Below are 22,096 nucleotides of genomic sequence, written 5' to 3'. Positions count from 1 at the left end.
ACTTAGGGGCCATAAGTCGTGTGCTTTTCCATAGCCTCCTGGCCAGAACAGGCAGCGTCCGTTGCTTGCTGTGTGAGAATGCCCATTTTGCCACTCTCGTGGGGGTTCTCTGACCAGACGTTCTGTGTAAAATGAGGCTAATGTTAACGATGTTCGTGTGGAAGGGTTGTACAGACTGGCGTTTACACAACCTGCTACCTGTGACTACCAAACACGGGCCTTGCATTGCAGTTAGCAAGCACTGAATAAGCAGAGGCTGTTGTTACTTTTGCTCACCCGCCCTCACTCAGCCTTCAAGAAAACCCAATGGGGCTGGGAATGTAACTCAGTTGATAGAAAGCTTAGCATGCAGAAAAACCTTGGTTCTGGTTTGGCATGAACCAGCCTGGTGCTGATAATCCCAATACTTAGGAAGTTGAGGTAGGAGAATCAAGTGTTCGAGGCCATCCTGGCCTGCTTAGTGCTTTTAAAGCCAACTTGGGCTACATGAGATCACATGAGACAGCATCATTAAAAAAAAAAAAAAAAAAAAAAAGAGCTGTGGGTTGGGGATTTAGCTCAGTGGTAGAGCGCTTGCCTAGCAAGCGCAAGGCCCTGGGTTTGATACTCAGCTCCAAAAAAAAAAAAAAGAAAAGAAAAGAAAAGAGAGAGAGAGAGGAGAAAAACAACAACAAAAAAGTGTGCAGAGAGAAAAGCATCCCAGTCCTAACACAAGAGACACTGTCCCTAACAGCTAATCTGTATCCTTTTTTATAAAGACTATATTAATTATTTTATGTGTATGTATTCATGCTTTGTCTATGTGTATGTAAGTGCACCACCATCTCTGTGCACTGCCCATGGAGTCTAAAAGATGGCATCGATCCTCTGAAACTGTGGTTACAAACTATTGTAAGCCTCCATTTGGTTGCTGGGAACCAAACCAGGATCCTCTCTGCAAAACAGCCTGTACTCTTAACAACTAGCTGCCACTCCAGCTCCTAACCTGTGCTCCCCCTGCTGCAGGAGAACATTTTTTCCCTAGATGCACAGCAGAATCGCCCGGGGGGCTCTGGAAAAGAGCTTTTATGGAGCAACCGAATCATGGAACTGAGAAGGTAACTCAGCCAAGGACCCTTGTATGTCTGCATCATTCTGTAGACTGCGAACACACACACACACACACACACACACACACACACACACACACACACACACACTGGCCCCAGTGCCAGGACAAGCAGTTGCCCCATGAGTCTAATGTGCAAGTCCTGCTGAGGTATCTGCATGTCTGCTTTTTTGTGTGTCCAGCAGCGGTTAATTTTTGGAATATTCCTCAGCCAGCAACGTCTTCTGAGGAGCTGCCACCACTCCTGAGGTTGAGCAGGGCAGATACCTCCACCCCTGAATCTAAGCGGAGATCTGTAACCCAGGCCTGGCCATCCAGATAGGATCCTCTAATCTAGGAGCACTCCGTTTCCTATGGTGACTGAATTGGATGGGCACATGACCCAAACCAGGCCTACGAAGATAACTTCTGGGACTTTCTTTGAACTCTTGAGGAAGAATTCTCCTTCTCTGGTAGATACAAAGCCAATGGAATGGGAGCCCAGAGTCTCAGGATTGGGAGAGCCTGCTTGAGAATGAAGCCAGCGGAAGGAGATCAGAGAAAAGAGATTTTCAGAGCCAGAGTTAGTTCTTAGATTTCGTCTTGGCATTTCCTTCTCGTTTAATAAAACAAGCATCCTCAGTTCCTTTTCTGTTACCGTAACCCAGGAGATTCTAATTCACACACCCTTCGCAACTGCAGTTGTAGACATCTCTGAGAAGGTGGTAGGGCCTGTGGTGTAGCCACCCCTAGCCCCTCTAAGGAGCTTACAGTGGATAGAAGCAAGCCTGGATTCTGTAACGAGAAGAAGGAATCACTCCTCTGGCCACCACATGTCAGCAGCATCCAGGGATGTAAGAGGTAAAAAAGGAGTTGGGTAGAGCGAGCATCTTGTAACTCGGTGACTCTAGCACCTGGGAGACAGAGGTAGGAGGGCTGTGGCAGTTTCAAGTCACTAGCCTGGGCTATGTGAGCCTCTGTCTCAAGCCGGTGTGAATCAAGCACTTGGGAATCTCTGAGTTCAAGGCCATCCTGGTGAGTCCCAGGACAGCCAGAACTGTTAGAGAAACCCTGTGTCGAAAAATAAACAAACAAACAAACAAAAAACAACAACAAAAACAGGATTTAAAAAGGGAAGGAGGTTCCAGAGAGTTAGACAGACAGAGACAATGAGAAGATTTTGGAGCAGAAAGAACATCCCAAGGACTGTACTTTATAGTGGGGACATGAGAGACTCTTGGAAGCCCAGCAGGCAGTTGAGTGGCCAGAAGGGTCCACTTAGGGTTTCTCTGTGTAGCTTTGCGCCTTTCCTGGAACTCACTCTGTAGCCCAGGCTGGCCTCAAACTCACAGAATCTGCCTGCCTCTGCCTCCCGAGTGCTGGGATCAAAGGTGTGCGCCACCATCGCCCAGCCAGAAGGACCCACTTCTAAGCTGTCTGGTGCAGATGATGTTAGACAGTGGAGGGTAGTCTGGATCAGAAAGGGCTGCTGTTGCCAAGTGGAGGAAGACTTAGTTACTCTATCAAATATTTTTGTCTTCTTTCTTTTATAGGAAGGGTCTCTCTATAGTCCATAACGTGTGATCCTCCTGCCCTGCCCAGCTTTCTGAGTGTTAGTTGATTCCATCCTTTTAAAAAAACATTTAGGCCAGAGTGCTGGTACACATTGTTAATCCCAGCACCGAGGAGGCAGAGCCAGGAGGATCTCTGTGAGTGTGAGACCAGCCTGGGCTGCACACTGAGTTCCTGACAAGCAACAGGGAGATAGTGATAACCACTCTCTCACTCTCAAAATAAAAATAAAACTCTAAAGAGGTTGGGTCAGGAAGAATGCCGTGAGTTGCAGGCCAGCCTATAGAATTAAGGCTGTAGAATTAAGACCCTGTTTCAAACAAACAGAAGAAACACACTCTGCACAGAAGGAGGCTCAGGCTCAGGCTCAGGCTCAGGGGTGGGGGATTCCATGAAGAGAGATAACTGCAAAGACCTCAGGAGGTACAGGGACCTGAACATGATTGGTCCAAGAACTCAAGCTAAGACACAGATAGGCTAAGAATGCCCAGCGCTGAACTGTACCATCTGCCCGCCCATACTCTCTGTTTAGTTTTGTTGTTAAAAGACAAAGAGGCTTCTTTACCTTGCCCAGTCTCCTTGGTATAATCTACTAGAAGGCAGATTCTGGCCAGGAACATGAGTGAGGAGCTGAGCTCAAAACCCTGTCACACTGCCCAGACCATAGCACTCTGTAAAGCGTAGAGAGAAGAAAGTTCTGGCCCACACACCCTCAGAGAGGGGCCATCTCAGCAGCCAGGCCAGGAGCATCCCCACCCTCTCCCAGTCTGTTCTACGGCTGGTGGCTGTGACTGGGAGGCTGGGGGACAATGATGAAACAGGGAAAAATTGATCCCTCCCAAGGAGCCAAGTCCCAATTCGGGCCTGTGAGGAATATCCAATGTATACCCAGTAACTCAGATGGAAAAGTGCCCTGAGGCCTACAGGAAGTCAGGCTGCATGGGCCTGGAGAGATGGGCTCGGTGATGACCTCGGACTCTAGGGTTCTCCATGGCCAGGTGATTGATGCCAGAGGCTCTAGAAGGCCAGATGCGTTGTCTGCACTCTGAGAGTGGAGAGGAGGAGGCAGAGGAGAACCCAGCTGCTGAGTCCCCAATAGAAAGCCAGTGGGCCATCTTGACTGTCACTTAACCCAAGGCTGAGCAAGCTGCAGCTCTCAGAGGAGAGCGAACCCCCATTTTCCACGGCCACTTCCTCTTCCCAGAGCTAGGTTGCGTCAGCACCCACATGTGCTGCTCGGGCCGTGGTTTGCCGCTTCTGTGGCTAGCCCAGAGCTCAGGAAGTGACTCTCTTTTGGGTTCTGTCTGGGTTGCCTGTCACACTTTCCGATGGCTGAGGGGCCCCAACCGAAACCCAGACAACTTGGCCTGGAATGCTTCTGGGTACAGCTTTGCTCCCACCCATGGAGGGCTTTGAGAGGTGAGAAGTCTGAAGAGGTGGGAAAGAAGTAGGGGACAAATGGGAAGTCATGGGAAAAGACAAGGACATGAGAGAGGATTGTCTCAGAGGGAGGAGGTCATCTTCCATAATCCTGAGACCTAGGCTTGGTGGGAAGGGCCATGCTGAGTGGTGCTGAGGCCTGGAACAGATGGGATGATGGTCTGAGAGGCCCCCTAATGGGCTGGAGTGTAGCTCAATGGTAGATGCTTTCCTAGTTTGTTCAGTTCCCCAGGTTAAATCCCCAGCAACACACACAGATACACACTCACATATACACACATACACACATGAACACACACCACACGCACACATTGAACACACACATTCTCACATACACTCATGCATACACATATACACACACACTCACATAGACACATACACACATGAACATACACCACACATGCACAATGAACATACACACTCTCACATGCACTCATTCTTGTGCGTGCACGTGCATACACACACACACACATATGCACAGATACACACACACTCACATATACAGAAACACACATCAACACACACCACATTCACAATGAACACACATTCACACACACACACACACACACACACACAGGTGAACCGATGAAGAGAGCGCCTCACCCACTCCAGAAATGATCCAGGCCTTGTAGAAAAGAGACCATGGGGAATTCGGCACTAGGTACAGGACTGCCCAAGGCAGTTGTGGTCTGGGTGGCTTGAATCAAGTCCTCAGAGCCCTAAGGGGTGATGAGCCAGACAGAGAGTTAGGTTAGTCTTAAAATGGAAGCCACTGAGGCATAGAGAGTTGGGGGAGGTTGGCACAGTCTGTCCTTAAGGAGGTCTGTGGAGGGAGGAGGAGCTGACTATCTAGACAGGCTCTCCGGATCTTTCCTGCCCTAGGGGGCCATGCAGAGGCTGAGAGAGGCTGCTGCCCTTGGAGGCTGTCCTTCTGACCTGCTGCACTGCATGGTCTCTCTCCCAGATCTGAGCCTGGGAGGACACTGGGCTCAGAGGACAGCCCATCCTGTGGTGCCTTCTCTGCTCTCCCCACCCCCAGCTGAATGTGCAGCAAAGCCAGCCGGCTGCAGAAATCTCTGGAAGCTCCCTGGGCAGGGGAGGGAGGGGACTGTTACATAAGAGCCCTACTGATGTGCAGGAAGTCAGAAGCAGCCTTCAGATTCAAAAAGCAATGTTTCCACCCAGCCCAGAAAGGCAGGAATAGAAACGGGTTATTTCTGGCCCCTCACCACCGCCCAGCGCCAGGCTGCTCAGCTTCTTGGTGGGTAAGCATGGATTCTGCAGACCTGGCAGGAGGGAGAGTCGGGGAGGAGACAGGCACCTTCTGGGGTTACCTGACTGGGGACTGTCCTCAGTTACCCCCATCCTAACAAACCCAAGAATGCCAGGGACACAGTAGTGACAGTGAACTCGCTTCTTCTTCTGACTTCCCTTAATCTCTGGGTGCATTTTCCATGCCCACCCACTCCCAGCACACATCGACTGTGTGACAGGCTCTGGGCTAAGCGCTTCTTGTCTCCACAGTGCCTGATGAGGTTGGTCTCATTCTCAGCCCCATTTCATTGATGGGGAAAGACGTGCAGAAAAGACAGGTAACTTGTTCAAGGTCACAGAGCTGAACCAGGAGTCTATTCAGGATGGTCTGGCCTCAGAACCCTTCGCCTAAACTGCAGTTTATACCAAGATCTGTTCTCTGGGGTCCCAAATAAATCTGAGAAGCTCACTCTCTGTGGTGCTCAAGTCAGTTGGAAATAGGAACCAGACCAGCAAACAGGTCATTTCTATTCATACCGTATTTACTGACCAAACATCTGTTCTATGATATGAGGAAGTTTAGGAGACTCCTGCAACCCTGCTCTTGCTGTTGCCCAGCCTAGTGGAGACAGATATGTAAAGAAGCGATGGTAAGCTGGTATGATGGTCCATGCCTGTCATCCCAGCGTTTGGGAGGTCGAGGCAGGAGGATCAGGAGCTTAAGGTCATCCCCAATTACATAGGGAATTTAAGGATAGTCTGGGAAACTCAGGACTCAGTTCCCTTCCAGTCCAGGTGCAGAGGGTCGTCATGGCAGTATGCGTGTCTTGAAGCTGACATTGGACATCTTCCTGGCTTTTGCTGACTCAAAATTTAAAAAGAATAAACAGAGAAAACAGCAATGGTAGCAGTGTGACCCATTTTCTCATGGTGTGTGTGTGTGTGTGTGTGTGTGTGTGTGTGTGTGCACATCTAGTCCTTGATCTAGCTTCCACCTCATGTGCATCTCAGCCCATCAGAAAGCCAAGTTGCCACTTATAAAAATCACAAGAAAAAGCAGGATGTCATAATAATCCCAGAGCTTGGGAGGCAGATGCCACAGGGTTGCCAGAAATCAGAGGCCAGCCTGGTTTACAGAGGAAAACCAAAACAAAATATCCTGAATAAACAAGACAAAAAAGAAAAGAGCCAGGCGGTGGTGGCACACGCCTTTAAATCCCAGTACTTGGGAGGCAGAGGCAGGTGGATCTCTGAGTTCGAGGCCACCAAGGTCTACAGAGCAAGATCCAGGATAGCCAGGGCTACACAGAGAAACCCTGTCTTGACACGGGGCGGAGGTGGGGGGCACAAGGGGCTGAGTGGGGAGTTGAAGGAGGAGCATCGGGCCCAGGTTGTGATCTAGAACGGAGGAGGTGTCTGGAAGCATCAGCACCTGCTATTGTTGGGGCTGCCACAGGCAGCATCCACTCCGAGGCAGAAAGACAAATGGACAACCAAATTCAAAGAGAGTCAGTCCATAGGGCTATGCATTTCTCTTGGCCTGGAGACAGTATGGTAGCCAGGAGACTGGAGAGAAGGGCCGTGTCCTCTTTCCTTCTCCAGACACCCTCCTATCAGCTCTCTCCATGTGGGATTCAGACTTCCGGAATCAAGCTAAGCTGTACAGCGGTAGTGGTACCTCACACCAGAAGAAGAGCTTCCTGCAGGTGATCACTGAGTGGCTGTGGAAGGAAGGGTAGCTGAAGCCTTTGGGGTACGCCAGGAGGGCTCTGCCTTACTCTGTGCATGGACAGCACCACTGCTTCTACCAGCAGGCAGATGGAGGGGGTCTTTGGAACTTAGGGGACTCAATTTCCCTCCAGTTGAGGTGCAGTGGGTCAACGTGGCATGCCTTGAAGCTGACATTGGACTCAGCATAAAATGCTTTGCCGAGATAGAACACAGGAGGTCTTATGATTGATTCCTAACACTGTCAAAAATTGATTGTCTGGGAGGCAGGGCCAGGCAGATCTCTGTGAGTTCAAGGCCAGCCTGGTCAGCATAGTGAATTCCAAGACAGCTAGAGCTATAGAGATAACCTGTCTTTGTACACATAAAATTTACCATTGTAGCACTTAATTTATATTTATGACTCAGGGTTATTACTTACATTCACTATCAACACTATCCACTTCCAGAACTTTTTTTTTATGACTTATTTATTTGTATTTTATGTACATTGGAGTTTTGCCTGCATATATATCTGTATGAGGGTGTCAGGTCCCCTGGAACAGGAGTTATAGATAGTTGTGAGCTGCCATGTGGGTGCTGGGAATTGAACCCGGGTCCTCTGGAAGGGCAGGCATTACTCTTAACCGTTGAGCCCTCTGTCCAGCCCCACTTCCAGAACTTCTTAATCCTTCAAAATAGAAAGTCTATGCCCATTAAACAACGGCTCTTTATCCCCTTCTCCCAACCCTTGCTAACCTTTGTGTATGCATTTGACTCCTCTTGGAACCTCATATAAGGCAAACGCACTGTGCAGTCTTTGGTGTCTGGTTTATTTCATTTGGCATGATGTTTTCATGAACTGTTCTTTCTTTCCTCCTCCTCCTCCTCCTCCTCCTCCTCCTCCTCCTCCTCCTCCTCCTCCTCCTCCTCCTCCTCCTCCTCCTCCTCCTCCTCCTCCTCCTCCTCCTTCTTTTTGAGATAGGGTTTCTTTGTGTAGCCCTGGCTGTCCTGGAACTTGACTTGCTCTGTAGACCAGGCTGGCCTCGAACTCAGAGATGAGCCTGCCTCTGCCCCCAAGTGCTGGCATGAGGAGCCTGGCTACGACACCTGGCTTTCGTGGACTGTTCTCATTGTAGCATCCCTGTATGAAGATCAAATCATCCACCATGCCATGTATATTTCACAGTTTATGTGTCCACTTATTTGAACATGGATGGGGAGATTTCCATTTAAATATTGTTTTTGTCTTATGTGTGTGAATGTTATGCCTGCATGTATGCCTGTGCACCATGTGTGTGCCTGGTGCCTGTGGAGGTCAGAAGAGGGCATCTCAGATACCCTGGAAATGGAGAGTGTGAAACACATGTGAGTGCTAGGGATTGAACCCACGTCCCTAAGAGCAACAGGTGCTCTTAACCAGTGAGCTATCTCTTTCACCCCTTGTTTTTTGTTTTGTTTTCTGTTACTGCAGTGAATAAGGCTACTGAAAACAGTGGTGTCCCAGTGCTGTGGATGCAGAATTAATTTCTTATCCTATGGTGGTAGCCATATGGTGTGGGTGATAGCCCGTGGCTACCTGTGTCTCTCTGAATAGGCTTTTTGATATTGCAGTTCTGGGTAACTCTTGTTTGTTTGTTTGTTTGTTTGTTTTGTTTTGTTTTGTTTTTGTTTTTCTGAGACAGGATTTCTCTGTATAGATTTGCGCCTTTCCTGGAACTCACTCTGTAGCCCAGGCTGGCCTCAAACTCACAGAGATCCGCCTGCCTCTGCCTCCCGGGTGTTGGGACTAAAGGCGTGCACCACCACAGCCCAGCTCTGGGTAGCTCTTAGCCCATGGCTTCCCTCAGCCATGCCCACATACTCTGAGGGAACGCTGAGTGAGCTGGTGGAGGAAAGGACCTGGGTCTTTCACCGACTGGGGCTCTGGGTGATTAGTTTCAGGAAGAGCTCCCTGCTCTTCTCTTGGACTCCGGGTAGGTTTTTCACCATCTCCAAGCCCAGGCCCAGCCTTCTTTCCCTGGTAACATCCGTGCTGTCTCACTTTTTCTATCCCAGACTAAATATGGAGTGTGAAACTGCTCTTCTTCCCGATTTAGCATTCGAATTAAAGCGAGAACTGAATGTGGCTGGAAGGCTGACTCCCATCTGTGTGTGAGAAAGGGCTTGCAGTCTGATGGGGAAATAGACTCCAAAGCAGACACTAAGGAACCGGGCTGAGGGATGACAGCAGGAAGGACAGATGTGATGGCGGCCTGGAGGGGACACCTGGCAGCTTGGGGGTGAGGGATAACATCTGAGCTGAGATTTGTGCACTTCAGGAGCAGGCTTAGTGGAGCGGGAGAGCGGGGTTCTTGGACAGACAGACACATTGTGGACATTTGAGTGGACACGGCTTCTGCTGAGCACAAAGTGGGGAGGGTGGAGCATGAGTTAGTGCGAGAGCTTCCTTCATCTCAACTCTCCCCTTCCTTCCTCCTCTTCTTACTCTTCATGCTGGAGAATAAACCAGATGAGAGTGGCCTGGGCCAGAGACGGCCGATCACATGATCACTTCTTTTTTTTTTTGTTTTTTGTTTTTTGTTGTTGTTTTTGTTTTTGGAGGCAGAGTTTCTCTGTGTAGTTTTTGGTGCCTGTCCTGGATCTCGCTCTGTAGCCCAGGCTGGCCTCAAACTCACAGAGATCCGCATGGCTCTGCCTCCCGAGTGCTGGGATTAAAGGCATGCACTGCCACCGCCCGGCCACTTTTATTTCATTTGTGTGTTGTGTTTTGTTGTGACAGGGTCTCCTATGTGGTCCTGTCTAGTCTGGAACCTATGTAGACCAGGCTAGCTTCAACTTGGAGTGATTCTTCTGCCTCTATTTTCTGAGGCCTTGGATTACAGGTCAGCACCTTCTGCTTAGGCCACTCCGAAAGTGGACCTGGCAGGCCCGCTGTGGACAGAAGTAGGATTCCGATGGCATCACCGGAAATCAATCAGGAAGGGTCTCTGCTTGTTTCCACCCAACTAGCCTTCTCGGGCAGCTGGGTTAAGTTAAGCTCTCACATCTCCTGTGGAAACCGAGTCATGATTGTGGTTCAGATGGAATCAGGTGGAAATCTTGGCCTAACAGAAGCCTTTTATTGGCAACGTGAATGGGCTGCCTAGAGGGTCATGGCCCTGCCAGGCACAGCTGAGGGAAGCTGGTGTAAAACTCTCCATCAATATTTCAGGCAACATTATTTATTGATCACTCATCTGGCTGGGACAAAAGGAGAGAGTAATTCACCAGGGATACGGGGCTGCCTGGGGTCAGTTTTGGGGGAGAGGTCAGAGAAAGGCAGGTCACTGAGGAGGCTTCTCTACCCTGCCAGACCCTACAAGAATACTTGGGGATTCTAGGAGTTGTGGGGGGGGGGGGAGGGTAGAGGTCCTCTCTTCCAACTCCATAATATCCTTGATGAAAACAGTGGAAAAGGTTGGGGGTTAGGGGAGCCTGGGGCAGGCCTGGGATGCCAACAACTATGTGGAACTCTTTCCCCACAACCCCCAACTCTGCGCCTCTCCTCTCCTGACCCTGAAATCCGTTTCACTAGGTGTCTCTTAGATGCTAGTTTGGAAGCCCAGGTTAGGTCCCTCCTGGAGGAAGCCTGCCTGGCATTTTCCCCTGCACCCAGAACTGTGCAGGATCCTTTCCAGAAGGTTTTATTTTCTGAGTCTGTGTGTCCACCTCCTGTTCTGAGTGGTGGGGCTGCACACAGACTGGGTTCGGGCCAGAGATTTCTGGAGAACCCCCAGCTGTCCTGTCTACCCTCAAAGATGCTCCCCCCCCCCCCCCCCCCCGTTAGTCTCCTTTTCCATGGAGTAGAGTGTGAGGCTTTCTGGTCTCCAAGCCTTTGAGCCATTGGAGAGAGAGTTCTCTGCCTGAAGATGGAATTTCACAATAGGAGAGAGCTGCGCCACCTAGTGGGCCTTTCGACGCCTTGCAGGCAGAGCTCTCACAGCTTACGCTTGGGTAAGACCCAAACCGAAGCCGCTGTCCAGCTCTCGGGACTGACTTGAGGTGCCCGTTTTCTTCCTCAAGCCAGGCGTGAGACCTAGAACCGAGAGGAAATAACTATGGCGCTTGGGAGGGTAATGATCACGCACTAGCTGAATTTTAAGTTAACAGGGAAGCCAGCAGGGTCTTTCGACCCGGAAACAGCTCTTTCTTGTCCCCCGGGATGCCGCAAGATACACTGCTTAGGGTCCCACGCTCCTCCCTCCTTGCATTGCCTCCTTGCAGACTGAGCAAGGCTGCGCTTAGCTCTGCTAATCACGGTAGAGCTGGCACAGGCGAGAGGGAGCTGCTTGCTGGCTTCCCTCTGACGTCAGGGCCTGGAAATCCCATTTTAAGCAGGTTCTTGGGAGGTTGGAACACCCACAGAAAGGGAGGAGAAGCCAGCTAAAGCAGCTTCAGGCCCGAGGCCATCACAGTCTGGAACACAGGCCCGAAGGGTTGCCATTAGGGCAAGGAGCCTGGGCATGTGACATAACACCAGACCCCAGACCTAAAGCTAATACCTCTCAAAGCCCGCTGAGGACCCAGGCAGTGACTCAGTGGTCTCCACCTAGCTGACCAATGTCCTTTATACTTCTCTAGCCTGAGAAGATCTGAGGCAGAGGAGAGAGGGCAGGTGGACCTGGGGAATGAGGGGACAGCATGAGGTCACCCAGATCCAGTGTGTCCCACCAGCCAACCTTCTCCTAAAAGGCTTTCAACTAGTCTGTCATCCTCCATCTCTCCTGTCCTCCCCTGCACCACAGGAAGTAGGTCCTGTGCCCAGAATTCTGGAAGCCTTAATGTTTCCATGGCAACAGAACAGGGAATTTAGAAATCTGCACATACTCCTTTTGACACCAAAAAACCCAGATATATATGTAAAGTCTGGCCATGCAGAATCTGGCAGTGGTCTCCTAACCTAGCCACCAGTGTGTGTGTGTGTGTGTGTGTGTGTGTGTGTGTGTGTGTGTGTGTGTGTCTGTGTGTTATGTAACAAATCAAATTTATACAGAATGCCTGACCTGTTTTCCTGGCTATATGTAAGTGCTAAGCATGGCACTAACTTTACTTTATGGGGAATCTTCTAGAATGAGTCTCTTCCTTGGCTGGTACCTTCCTCTCCTTTCCAATTAAAAAAAAAAAAAAAAAAAAAAAAAAAGCCAAATTCCTCCAGGGCGGTGCTGGCTAGTTTTTATGTCAGCTTGACACAGGGTAGGGGCATCTGCAAAGAGAAAATCTTGAGGAATTGCTTCCATCAGAGAGGATGCCCATGGTGCATTTTCTTAATTGATGACAGATGTGGGACCACCCTGTGGCCAGTGCCGCCCTGGGAAGGTGGTCTTCCATATGCAGATGCGGACTGAACAACTCATGTTCCTCAGGGGCCTCTGCTTCAGTTCCTGCTTCCAGGTTCCAGCCTCGAGTTCCTGCCCTGACTTCCCTCAGGGATGGAGTGTGACCTGAAATAAACTCTTTCCTCTACACATTGCTTTGGGTCATGGTGTTTATCAAAGCAATAGAAGCAGACTTGGGGGCCAACAGTGAAAGGAATGCCTTCAGAGGCCTTGACGAGAGGACTCCAGAGCGGGTTAAAAAGGATCTTTATTTATGTATCCTCAAGACAGGGTTTCTCTGTGTGGTTCTGGCTGTCCTGGAGCTTGCTCTGTAAACCAGGTTAGCCTCGAACTCAGAGATTGCCTGCCTCTGTCTTTTGCTATCCCCTCACAGTTGGGTCTTACTTCTCAGGGGAGGGGGGCCCTTCCCACTTACTGCCTTGGTGGGACAAGAACAACACAGAGGCCATAATGGAGGAGGTGGCAGAATTTCATTTATTGGCTCATCCAGTGGGCACTACCGAATTAGGAGCCTCTTGGCTCTTCTCTTCCTTCTTCCCGGGTTCCACTTGGCCCTAAGTGAAGCTGGGGGAGCCAGGACCAGGGGAGCGGCCCAGGTTGGTTCTGACAGGGGTTTGCTTGGCACAGGAAGGAGACCCCATGGCAAGGTAGGACGGGTCCCCTTGACAGGAGAGGAAAGGAGCCAGCTCACAGGACCTCCACAGTGGGCCCTAGGAGAGGAGGAGTCCAGCCTAGGGGCATGAATGGGTAAAAGATCCAGGATGGAAGGGTAGGGAGAGGCCCCTTGGAGCCTCCCTGTGTCAAGGGCTCGGGTCCTCTGAGGTTCAGAGACCAGCAGGGGGTGGGGTGGGGTGATAAAGAGGAAGAAAGACCAGGGCTGAAGCAGGAAGGAAGTGACCACTTTTCCCAACCTCCCCAGCATGCATACCCCAGGAATCCCTCCTCTTTCTGGGGGGTGATGTAGAGAGCACAGCCCCTACCAGGTGCAGTTCTGGCAAGGCCATGTTGCTCATTTTCAGCCCGTGTCTGCCACTCACAGTGTGCCCGAGTGACACCCTCCCCGCTCAGATCTGCCTTAAGGCCCCCTCCTCGGTCTGGCTGGACTGTGGCCACTACCCCTATTCACGGAAGAGCGGTGGAGGCATGTGGGGCCTCAGAGAAGGGGCTGGCCATGGTCTTCAGCAAGGCACTGGATGGGCGGGGTGGGGTGGGGCTGGAGCAGCGAGAAGGGCAGGGCTGGCCAAGGAGCCCCACCTCCTCCAGGGCTCAGTCATCAGCTTCTGTCCTCGACCCTACAGCTGCGCCTCCCTCCTCTTTGCCAGGGCCCCCCTCTGGAGGAGAGTCCGTAGGGAGGGGGCACGGGAAACAGCCATCTAGGGAGTTCTCAGGTCTGAAACACTTGGGCTAGTGGCCCACTGTGGAGCGGGCGGGGGGGCTGGGGCTGCAGCTCTTCCCAGTGCTTGTTAGTGTCTTACACTGGAGGGGTGGGGGGAGGGGAGGACCTCAGGCTGAGTCACCCCCTCCTGAACTCTTCTTCTTGGGTCGGGTCTTCAGCGTCTTGGAAGCCACTGGCTATGGAGAGAAGATGATGGGGCTCAGCCTGGTCCCACTCCATCATCCCCATTTCCCCAGGCCACAGCCTGTATTCTCACCTCAGCTTTGGGCACTTTTTTGATAGATTTGGTCCTCTTGATTGCCTTATCTCCCAGGTCATCTTCTGAGGTCTCGGTCCGGAGTTCTGCCTGGCTTGTGCTAGACCTTACATTCAGGGCAGGGTCATCTCCTAGTTAGGGGAGGAAAAGAAGATAAGGTGGGGCTGGAGAGATGGCTCAGGGGTTAAGAGCACTGGCTGTTCTTCCAGAGGTCCTGAGTTCAATTCCCAGCAACCACATGGTGGCTCACAACCATCTGTGATGAGATCTGACACTGGCCTGTAGACAGAACACTGTATACATAATAAATAAATAAAGGAACAAACAAATAAACAAATAAATCTTTAAAAAAGAGAGAGAATAAGGGTCCAGGGGTCTCTCTGGCTGGTCTTTTCAACCCTGTCCTCTTTCCCACAGCCCAGTGCCTGCCATTACCTAGGTCTTCAATAGTGTCCAGGAGACCCCCAGGGCCAGGTCGGAGGCGGCCATCTGGCCCCTGCAGTGACAGCGCATCCTCATCTCGAATAAGAGTCAGGTCCTGCATGCTGAAGCTCCGGAGCTTTTCAGACAGCACCCCCTGGCCCTAGGGTTACCACCACGCACCAAGAGAGCAGGAGGGGGGGGGCGGGGTGGAAACAGAGGTTACCATGGTGTTGGGATATTTTTCCCTTGGGCCAGATGAGGAAACTGACCAGACAGTAGAAGAAAGGAGCTTCAAGCTGCACAGCCCAAAGCCTCCGAGGCCTGAAGACAGGGTGGGTGCCAAGGGGCCTGGACAGGACACAGGATGGACAGGGTGGGAGCCCCGGGGAGTCTGAACCCACCCCTGTCTCACCTTGGCGGCAGCTGTGACTGCGGCATTGGCAGCCAGGTTCAGGCCCCTCTTGCCCACCCTCATCATGGTCTCATAGCTCTTGTCTCGGGCTTGTGTGATATATTCGTCGATCTCCTGGAGGGATGGGAGACCCGAGAGGTAAGGCTGCAGGCAAGTTACCTTTGTTCACACCTGTGCAAAGACACGACCCAGGGAGCCGGGCTCTGCAAGGGCGCCCCAGGCTCTGGCCACCCCCAGGAGATGTGTGTGGCTGCAGGCGTGGGAGCGCCTCAGCTGGGCCAGGCTGGGAAGAGCCAAAGGTAGGGCAAACCTTTTCCTTGTTGGACAGCGTAGGATGCACGAACTTGCGGTAGAGAACACTGGAGCCCTTGGTGTAAGGGGACAGCAGCCATATCACAAAAGCAATCTTGAGCTCAAAGTAGAAGGGGAACCTGTCGGGGGGACAGAGGTGCGTGCAGAGCATATGAGTGAAGGGGTACACTGGATTTAGTAGTACTGACCCTGGGCAGTTCCCACCCCTTAGTTCTCCAGGGCCACCAGGTTTCCAAGAGGACTGGGAGGGGGGGTGCTAAACTGAGACTCCCTATGGGAAGTAAGAAGTGACCCCAATCGGGGTACATGCCTATAATCCCTGTACTAGGCAGGCTGATCACAAATTTGTGGCCACTCTGGGCTACCTAAGACCCTTTCTTTAACCACAAAACAAAGGCCAGGCATGGGGTACTATCCTGAATCTCAGGCTCCTGGGAAGTGGAGGCAGGAGGATCAGAAGTTCAAGGTTATCTTCAGCTACACAGGTAGCTCAGAGTCAGCCCAGGGAACATGAGACCTATCTAAAAAAACTAAAGCAAAAAGAGATCCCAGAAGGAATTTCCCAATCAAGGAGCTCTCCTGATTCCTCTAAGGCCCAGCATCTCTCCTTCCCAAGCCCTCTGTGCTGAGGTCTCCTGTCTTCCTGGTTCTTGCCCTCTTTCCATGAAGAGGACGGAGTCTCGTTCGATCCTTGCTGCCATAAAAATCGCCCACCCCCTTTATTCTTCTTTTCGTATTGGCCTCAAATATGCTTGGCTCTCAATCATTGGGTTCTAGCCCTAGCCTTTGACTTTTTTGTTGTTGTTGGTTTTTTTTTTGTTTGTTTGTTTGTTTGTTTTTCCAAGACAGGGTTTCTCTGTGTAGTTTTGGTGCCTGTCCTGGATCTTGCTCTGTAGACCAGGCTGGCCTCGAACTCACAGAGATCCGCCTGCCTCTGCCTCCCGAGTGCTGGGATCAAAGGCGTGCGCCATCACTGCCTGGCTGCCTTTGACTTTGTAGTTTTTACTAAGTTGCCTAGGCAGCTCTTGGGTCTGCAGTCTTCTCTCCTCAGCCCCCCAAGTAGCTGTGCTTGCTACGTGCTCATTGAGGTGTGTGTGTGTGTGTGTGTGTGTGTGTGTGTGTGTGTGTGTGTGTCCCCGTGTGCATGCACGTGTGTGTAGACCAGAGGTCAAACCTGGGTATCGTTTTCTCACTGGCTTGGAGCTAGCCAGCCCTAGTAAATCCACCTGTGTCTGCTTCCACCAGCTGAGATTTGTAAGCATGCGCCATCACACCTTTTAAACATGGGTCCTATGCTAACCAGCAGGCTTCACGCACCGAGCCATCTCTCTAGCCCGCCCGTCAATTTTCGTTAAAATTTGTCTTGAGATGTGTCACTGTGTTGTTCTCACTAGCCTCGGACTCTTAGATGCAAGTGGCCCTCTGCTTCAGTAACAGGCACTCAGGTCCTTTGATTTCTGAGTACTGTTCTCCATTTCCCACAGGCTTTTATACCCAGGCCACAACCTCCCTCAAGTCATCTACATCCTCACAAAGCCCTCATCAAAGCCCTCTCCTTCACTGGAACCCAGGGAATCTAGACCTACCACCCTGAAATCTTTTTGTTTTCTGTTTGTTTTTGAAGACAGGGTTTCTCTGTGTAACAGTCCAGGCTGGCCTAGAACTCACAGAGATCCGCCTACCTCTGCCTCCTGAGTGCTGAGATTAAAGGCATGCACCTGAATCTTTAACAAATCTTATATTTTTGGTTGTGAGCCTAGCCTTTAACGGCTGAGCCATCTCTCCAGCCCTTTAACAAATCTCTAAATTACCTCTCTCTACTAAAACTATAGCTGGCAAATACAAGGACTTTACAAATGAAATGATATTTTGTCTTCCAATCTTTACATTTTTTGTCTCTTATTTAAAAATGTTTTTGAGCCAGGTGGTGGTGGGGCACGCCTTTAATCCCAGCACTTGGGAGGCAGAGGCAGGCAGATCTTTGTGAGTTCAAGGCTAGCCTGGTCTACTGAGCGAGATCCAGGAAAGGCAGAGAAACCCTGTCTCAAAAAACCAAAAAAAAAAAAAAAAAAAAAAAGTTTTTGAAGTCAAGGACAACTTTATTAGAGCTTAAAAGGAAAACAAGGGCTGGAGAGATAGCTCAGAGGTTAAGAGTTCAATTCCCAGCAACCACATGGTGGCTCACAATAGTGAGATCTGGTGCCCTCTTCTGGCACAAAGGTTTATGTGCAGGCAGAACACTATATATAATAAATAAATATTTAAAAAAAAAAAAAAAAGAGGAAAAGAAAAACAAACAAACAATCTCCAGGCAGGCAAGCTTCAAACTTGGTAGCTTCCTGGAAGAGGAGAATGGAAGGAAGAAGGAAGAAAACAATACCATTTAAGCCAGCATGGAGGCCAGACACATGGCTGACAAGCTGTCACATGGTGGGAACGAGTGAAGAAGCCAAAAATGTTAGAGAAGCTCCAAGTAGTAAGGAAAACATGTTTAGAAAAGAGATGGGCCAGCGGTGGTGGTGCTCACCTTTAATCCCAGCACTTGGGAGGCAGAGGCAGGCAGTCTCTGTGAGTTTGAGGCCAGCCTGGTCTACAAAGCGAGTTCCAGGACAGCCAGGGCTATTACACAGAGAAACCCTGTCTCGAAGGAAAAAAAAAAAAACACGAAAAGAGATGACTCAGTGGTGTGGTTAAGAGAATTTGCTGCATTTGCAGAGGACCTAGGTTCAGTTCCCAGCACCCACATGGTAGCTGACAACTGTAACTCCATTTCCAGGCGATCTGATGACGCTCTCTTCTAGGACCAGGCACACAGGTCGTGCACAGACAGACATACATACATGCAGGCAAAACACCCACACATATAAGTATCTCTTTTCTTTTTCTTTCTTTCTTTTTCAAGCGAAAGTTGGGCATAGTGGTGCAGTGTACACCTGTGATCCTAGCATTTGGGGAGCTGAGGCAGGAGGGTCATTGCAATTTTGAAGCTAACTTGGGCTACATAAAGGGTTCCAGCCAACCCAGCCAGAGATACATCATGAAACTCTATCTGGAGAAAAGAGAGGGAGGGAGGGAGGGAGGGGGAGAGGGAGGGAGGGAGGGAGGGAGGGAGGGGGGAGAGGGGGAGAGGAAGGGAGGGGAGAGAGAATAAAGAGAGGAGAAGAAAAATTATGCTTTTCTGAATTAAAAAACAAAACTAAACTAAAAAGCAGACTTAGGAAGGAACATGGCTATGGCCAGTAAGTAATTGCCTATTTTTTTGTTTTTGTTTTTGTTTTATTTTTCAAGACAGGGTTTCTCTGTGTAACAGTCCGGGCTATCCTGGAACTTGTTCTATAGACCAGGCTGATCTCGAACTCACAAGAGATCTGCCTGCCTCTGCCTCTGAGTGCTGAGATTAAAGGCGTGCGCCACCACTGCCTGGATGCTATTGCCTCTTTTTAAAAATCTTAATCATGTATATGGTGTGTGTGTGTGTGTGTGTGTGTGTGTGTGTGTGTGTGTGTGCACGCGCGCATGTGTGAGGGTCAGAAGACAGTATCTGGGGCTACTTCTCTCCTTCTACCCTTACATGGCTCTCAGGAATCAACCTCAGGTCATCAGGCTCGAGCTACCTTGCTGCCTCCTGCCCTGAGATGATGTAGCCCAGGTTAGCCTCAAAACTGCAATGATACTCCCCACCTTAAGGTCCCCAGTGCTGGGGTTACAGGTGACTCCAATTCCCTGTACTGTGTACTCTTCCAGAGGGGCCAGCTCATGCAGTGAACATTTCCCAGTGGACTCAGACATAGTCCCTGTCCCTATAACGCTCCTGCACTTCGGGCCTATTAGTATCTGCAATGCCTTGGAAATATAAGCATCCAGTGTCCACACGCTTGAACTACATGCCTGTCCCACAAACAAGGAAGGTGAGACTTAGAGACTGGTGATCTGTCTACTGTCCCAGTAAGGATGAATTCCACTGTGGTGCAGTGGCTATCACCAGAAAGAAATGTGGAGGTTCTGGCTTTTCCCCCTCTGTTTGAGCTAGGGTAGCTCCAGCTGTCCTGGAACTTGCTATGGAGATTCTCCTGCCTCTGCCTCCATGCTGGGGATTAAAGGCGTGGGCCGCCATGCCCGGCTTCTTACTATGCTGATATCAGGCTTTAAGAGCAGTATTAAGGACACTGAGGGACGGTTGGGAGTTGGGGTCCCAATCTTCTGCCTATCTGTCTGGCTAGAGGAAGAAAGAAATCTGGGTCTTGAAGATGTAAGGAGGGGACATTGGACCTCACCAGGACAGTATTATATCCGTGAGTGTCTCGGCTGTGGTGAAGAAGGCAAAGACGATCCAATACATCATCCACTTTACCTGAGGGACAAAGGGTAGTGTTAAGTGGGGCTTAGGACGGAGGGGATGTAAGCACCCAAGGTCCCCCAATACCAGGGCTGAGCCAAGGAGACCCAGGACCCCATACTGCTGCCTACTCTGTACTGAAGTCATGGGAGAAAGTTACCCCTGCCTGACCTCACATTTCTCAATCGGACCAAGCCTGGGTGGGGAATAGAAAACATCGCAGAACCTCTTTTGCTCAGGGCTTTGGTGGATAATGTGGCACAAAGCCACACTCTACCCCTACCTGGAATGTGACAAAATGTGCACCACCACCCCCCATTTGTTAACGGGGAAGAGTTGTACACTCACATATTCCTTCACGTTTTTGGTCTTCACGGCCTTGTAGGAAGAATAGGCTGGGTACAGGGTGCCGAAGATGAGCCTAGGGAGGCAGGCATGGTTACTCGGCCCTTCTCTCTCCTAGCTCCACATCAGCCTCTGGGGGGCTAAGGCGTAAGGGGACAGAGCTCCAAAGAAGCACTAGCCGGCTGGGGAGCTCTGGTCAAGGGTTAAGGCCAGAGCAGTCAAGACTCTGAGACACACATCCAGCCTGCGCGAGTGAGGCCCTTTCCCTAGACCCAGAGGCAGGAGGATCCAAAGTGGGCCCTTCCGTCAGAGTCTTTGGCTATGCCCAAGCATGTTATAAGAGTTGAGGGGGCTGGCCACTGCCATGAGATGTCTTCCTTCTTGGCCTAATGCCCACTCATTCCATCTGTTCATACTCTCCACTTCCTTGTCTCAGAGACAGGCTATGTAGGACCAGTTCCCCACGGGAACCTAACATCACCTAACAGGGCACCCAACCTGGCAGTCGGGGAGCTATTGGGGTCCTGGGACCAGAGGGCACAGGTGTAGGAGGCCCTGAAAGAGACAAAGAGATTTGTAATCCCATGTCAATATAGTCTGGGGTCAAGTACAGAAGACCTGGGTGTTAGACCATGTCTGAGCATCCCATCAACGGGGAGGAGTCGTGTCCTGTAGGGAGTTTGCCCAGGTCAGAAGCAGCCTTCCTGAATGCCACACAAGATAAGGCGGTTAGGGGGTGGGAAGAGGAAACTCCAGTGGTTTGAGAGGAAACCAGACACAAGTACGTGACAACATTGAATGGGCAGAAGGGTGGGGCTGCTATCGGGATGCCAGTCCTGACAGCGGCTGAGGGGCAGAGCCCTAAACTAGAGGGTTGGCTCTCAAGCCCGGCCCCTTCAAGTGTGGGTGTTGCCTTGCCAAGGCAGGGCACTCACTGCCCGTGCTGATGTTGGGTAGTGGGGCAGAATCCTCAGGGCCAGCCAGCATCTAGGCTTGTGTGTGTTTGGGCGAGGGAGGTATTTTTCCCTGTATCTGGGGGAGGTGCCAGGGCCACGGCTCCACAATGTGACTGTTACAGTGTGTCTGGAATTAAGGCCACCAAATGTTTTCCCATCCTAGGCAGATAATACACATCCTCCATGCTGTCACCTCCCCACACTTTGTCCTCTGAGCACCTCGCCTTCCATGCCCAGTCTTCCCTCCTGCATGCCCTGGACAGGTGTCCTCATCCACAGCCAGTGGAAGTAGGAGGAAGGCCTGAAATCTTTGGGACCTGAGCTCTGGAATGATGAGGCTCCTGCCATGTTCCCTACTCTTCCTGAGGGAAAGGAAGGTCTTGTGTGCTGGGCTCCTCCAGCCTAGATCTGCTCAGTGGGGGAGGGGATGTGCCCGCCTCCCCTTATAAATCAGTAGCTGCTCAGCCTCTAGGATGGGGGAGGGCGCAGGAGCAAGGCAATTAAGAATAAACAGGTTTTAAAAATAATACGGGTGAGGTCTCTGGGAAACCAGGCCTGCCATGCTCCCGCTGTGCTCCCCTTCCAGTCTTCCGTGTCTGTCTCTGGGGACCCCACATCGGGACCCCCGGCTAGTCCATCCCAGGCTCGAATACCGCGCCCTCCATCACCCCCAACCCGGGCGAGCCCCGCTGCCTCCGCACTCACACCACCAGGCGAGAGATGATCCAGGACACCATGGTGGGGCGGGGACCCAGCCTGGGCGAGGATGCTGCTGCCCGAGGCCGGCGGTGGAGGCAGCAGGAGCTGCAGTTAGCAGCGGCAGCCGCCGTGGGGTCAGCGGAACGCGGAGTTGCCGCCGTTAAAGGGGAGGTCCCTGCCGCAGCAGCGGGCCGTGGGCGGTGGCGGCTCTTAAAGGGGAGGCCGCGGTGTCGGCGCGCCCCCCCCAGCACCTGCTGTGGCTGGGCATGCGCCTTCACCCTCAGTGCCCAGCCTTGCTCGAAATCGCTTCTTCACTTTGCTTGGGCTTCGAGCTGGAGGCCAAGCTCCCGGCGGGGACCCTTTCGGTTCCATCCTTTGACATCAGCTCCCGCCCACCTCCGGCCCTGCCCACATCAGGTTGAAGGCTTAACTATCCCCGAGGGGCAACAGCTGCTTTATTGCTTAACTGCCAGGCACCGTGCTTAGAGCTTCGCAAGCTATTTCATTGAATCCTCACAACTAC

The 22,096-nt window shown here is 51.3% G+C and overlaps 1 protein-coding gene across 1 annotated transcript; it reads right to left on the bottom strand.

Moving 5' to 3' along the window:
* Nucleotides 1-12,889: 12,889 nt before the first annotated feature.
* Nucleotides 12,890-21,817, bottom strand: Reep2 (receptor accessory protein 2). The gene is made up of 8 exons (XM_036205085.1): nt 21,580-21,817; nt 19,922-19,994; nt 19,512-19,588; nt 15,236-15,356; nt 14,926-15,039; nt 14,526-14,673; nt 14,091-14,221; nt 12,890-14,010 (listed from the first exon to the last, which is right to left on the bottom strand). Exons 1-8 carry the CDS (start codon nt 21,609-21,611, stop codon nt 13,942-13,944), a joined length of 765 nt encoding a protein of 254 aa, XP_036060978.1. The 5' UTR covers nt 21,612-21,817; the 3' UTR covers nt 12,890-13,941.
* Nucleotides 21,818-22,096: the final 279 nt, after the last annotated feature.

This window comes from Onychomys torridus, chromosome 13 (assembly GCF_903995425.1).
Source record: "Onychomys torridus chromosome 13, mOncTor1.1, whole genome shotgun sequence".
Lineage (NCBI taxonomy): Eukaryota > Metazoa > Chordata > Mammalia > Rodentia > Cricetidae > Onychomys > Onychomys torridus.
Note: the sequence above shows the minus strand (reverse complement) of the source record. Positions and strands in the feature narration are given on the sequence as shown.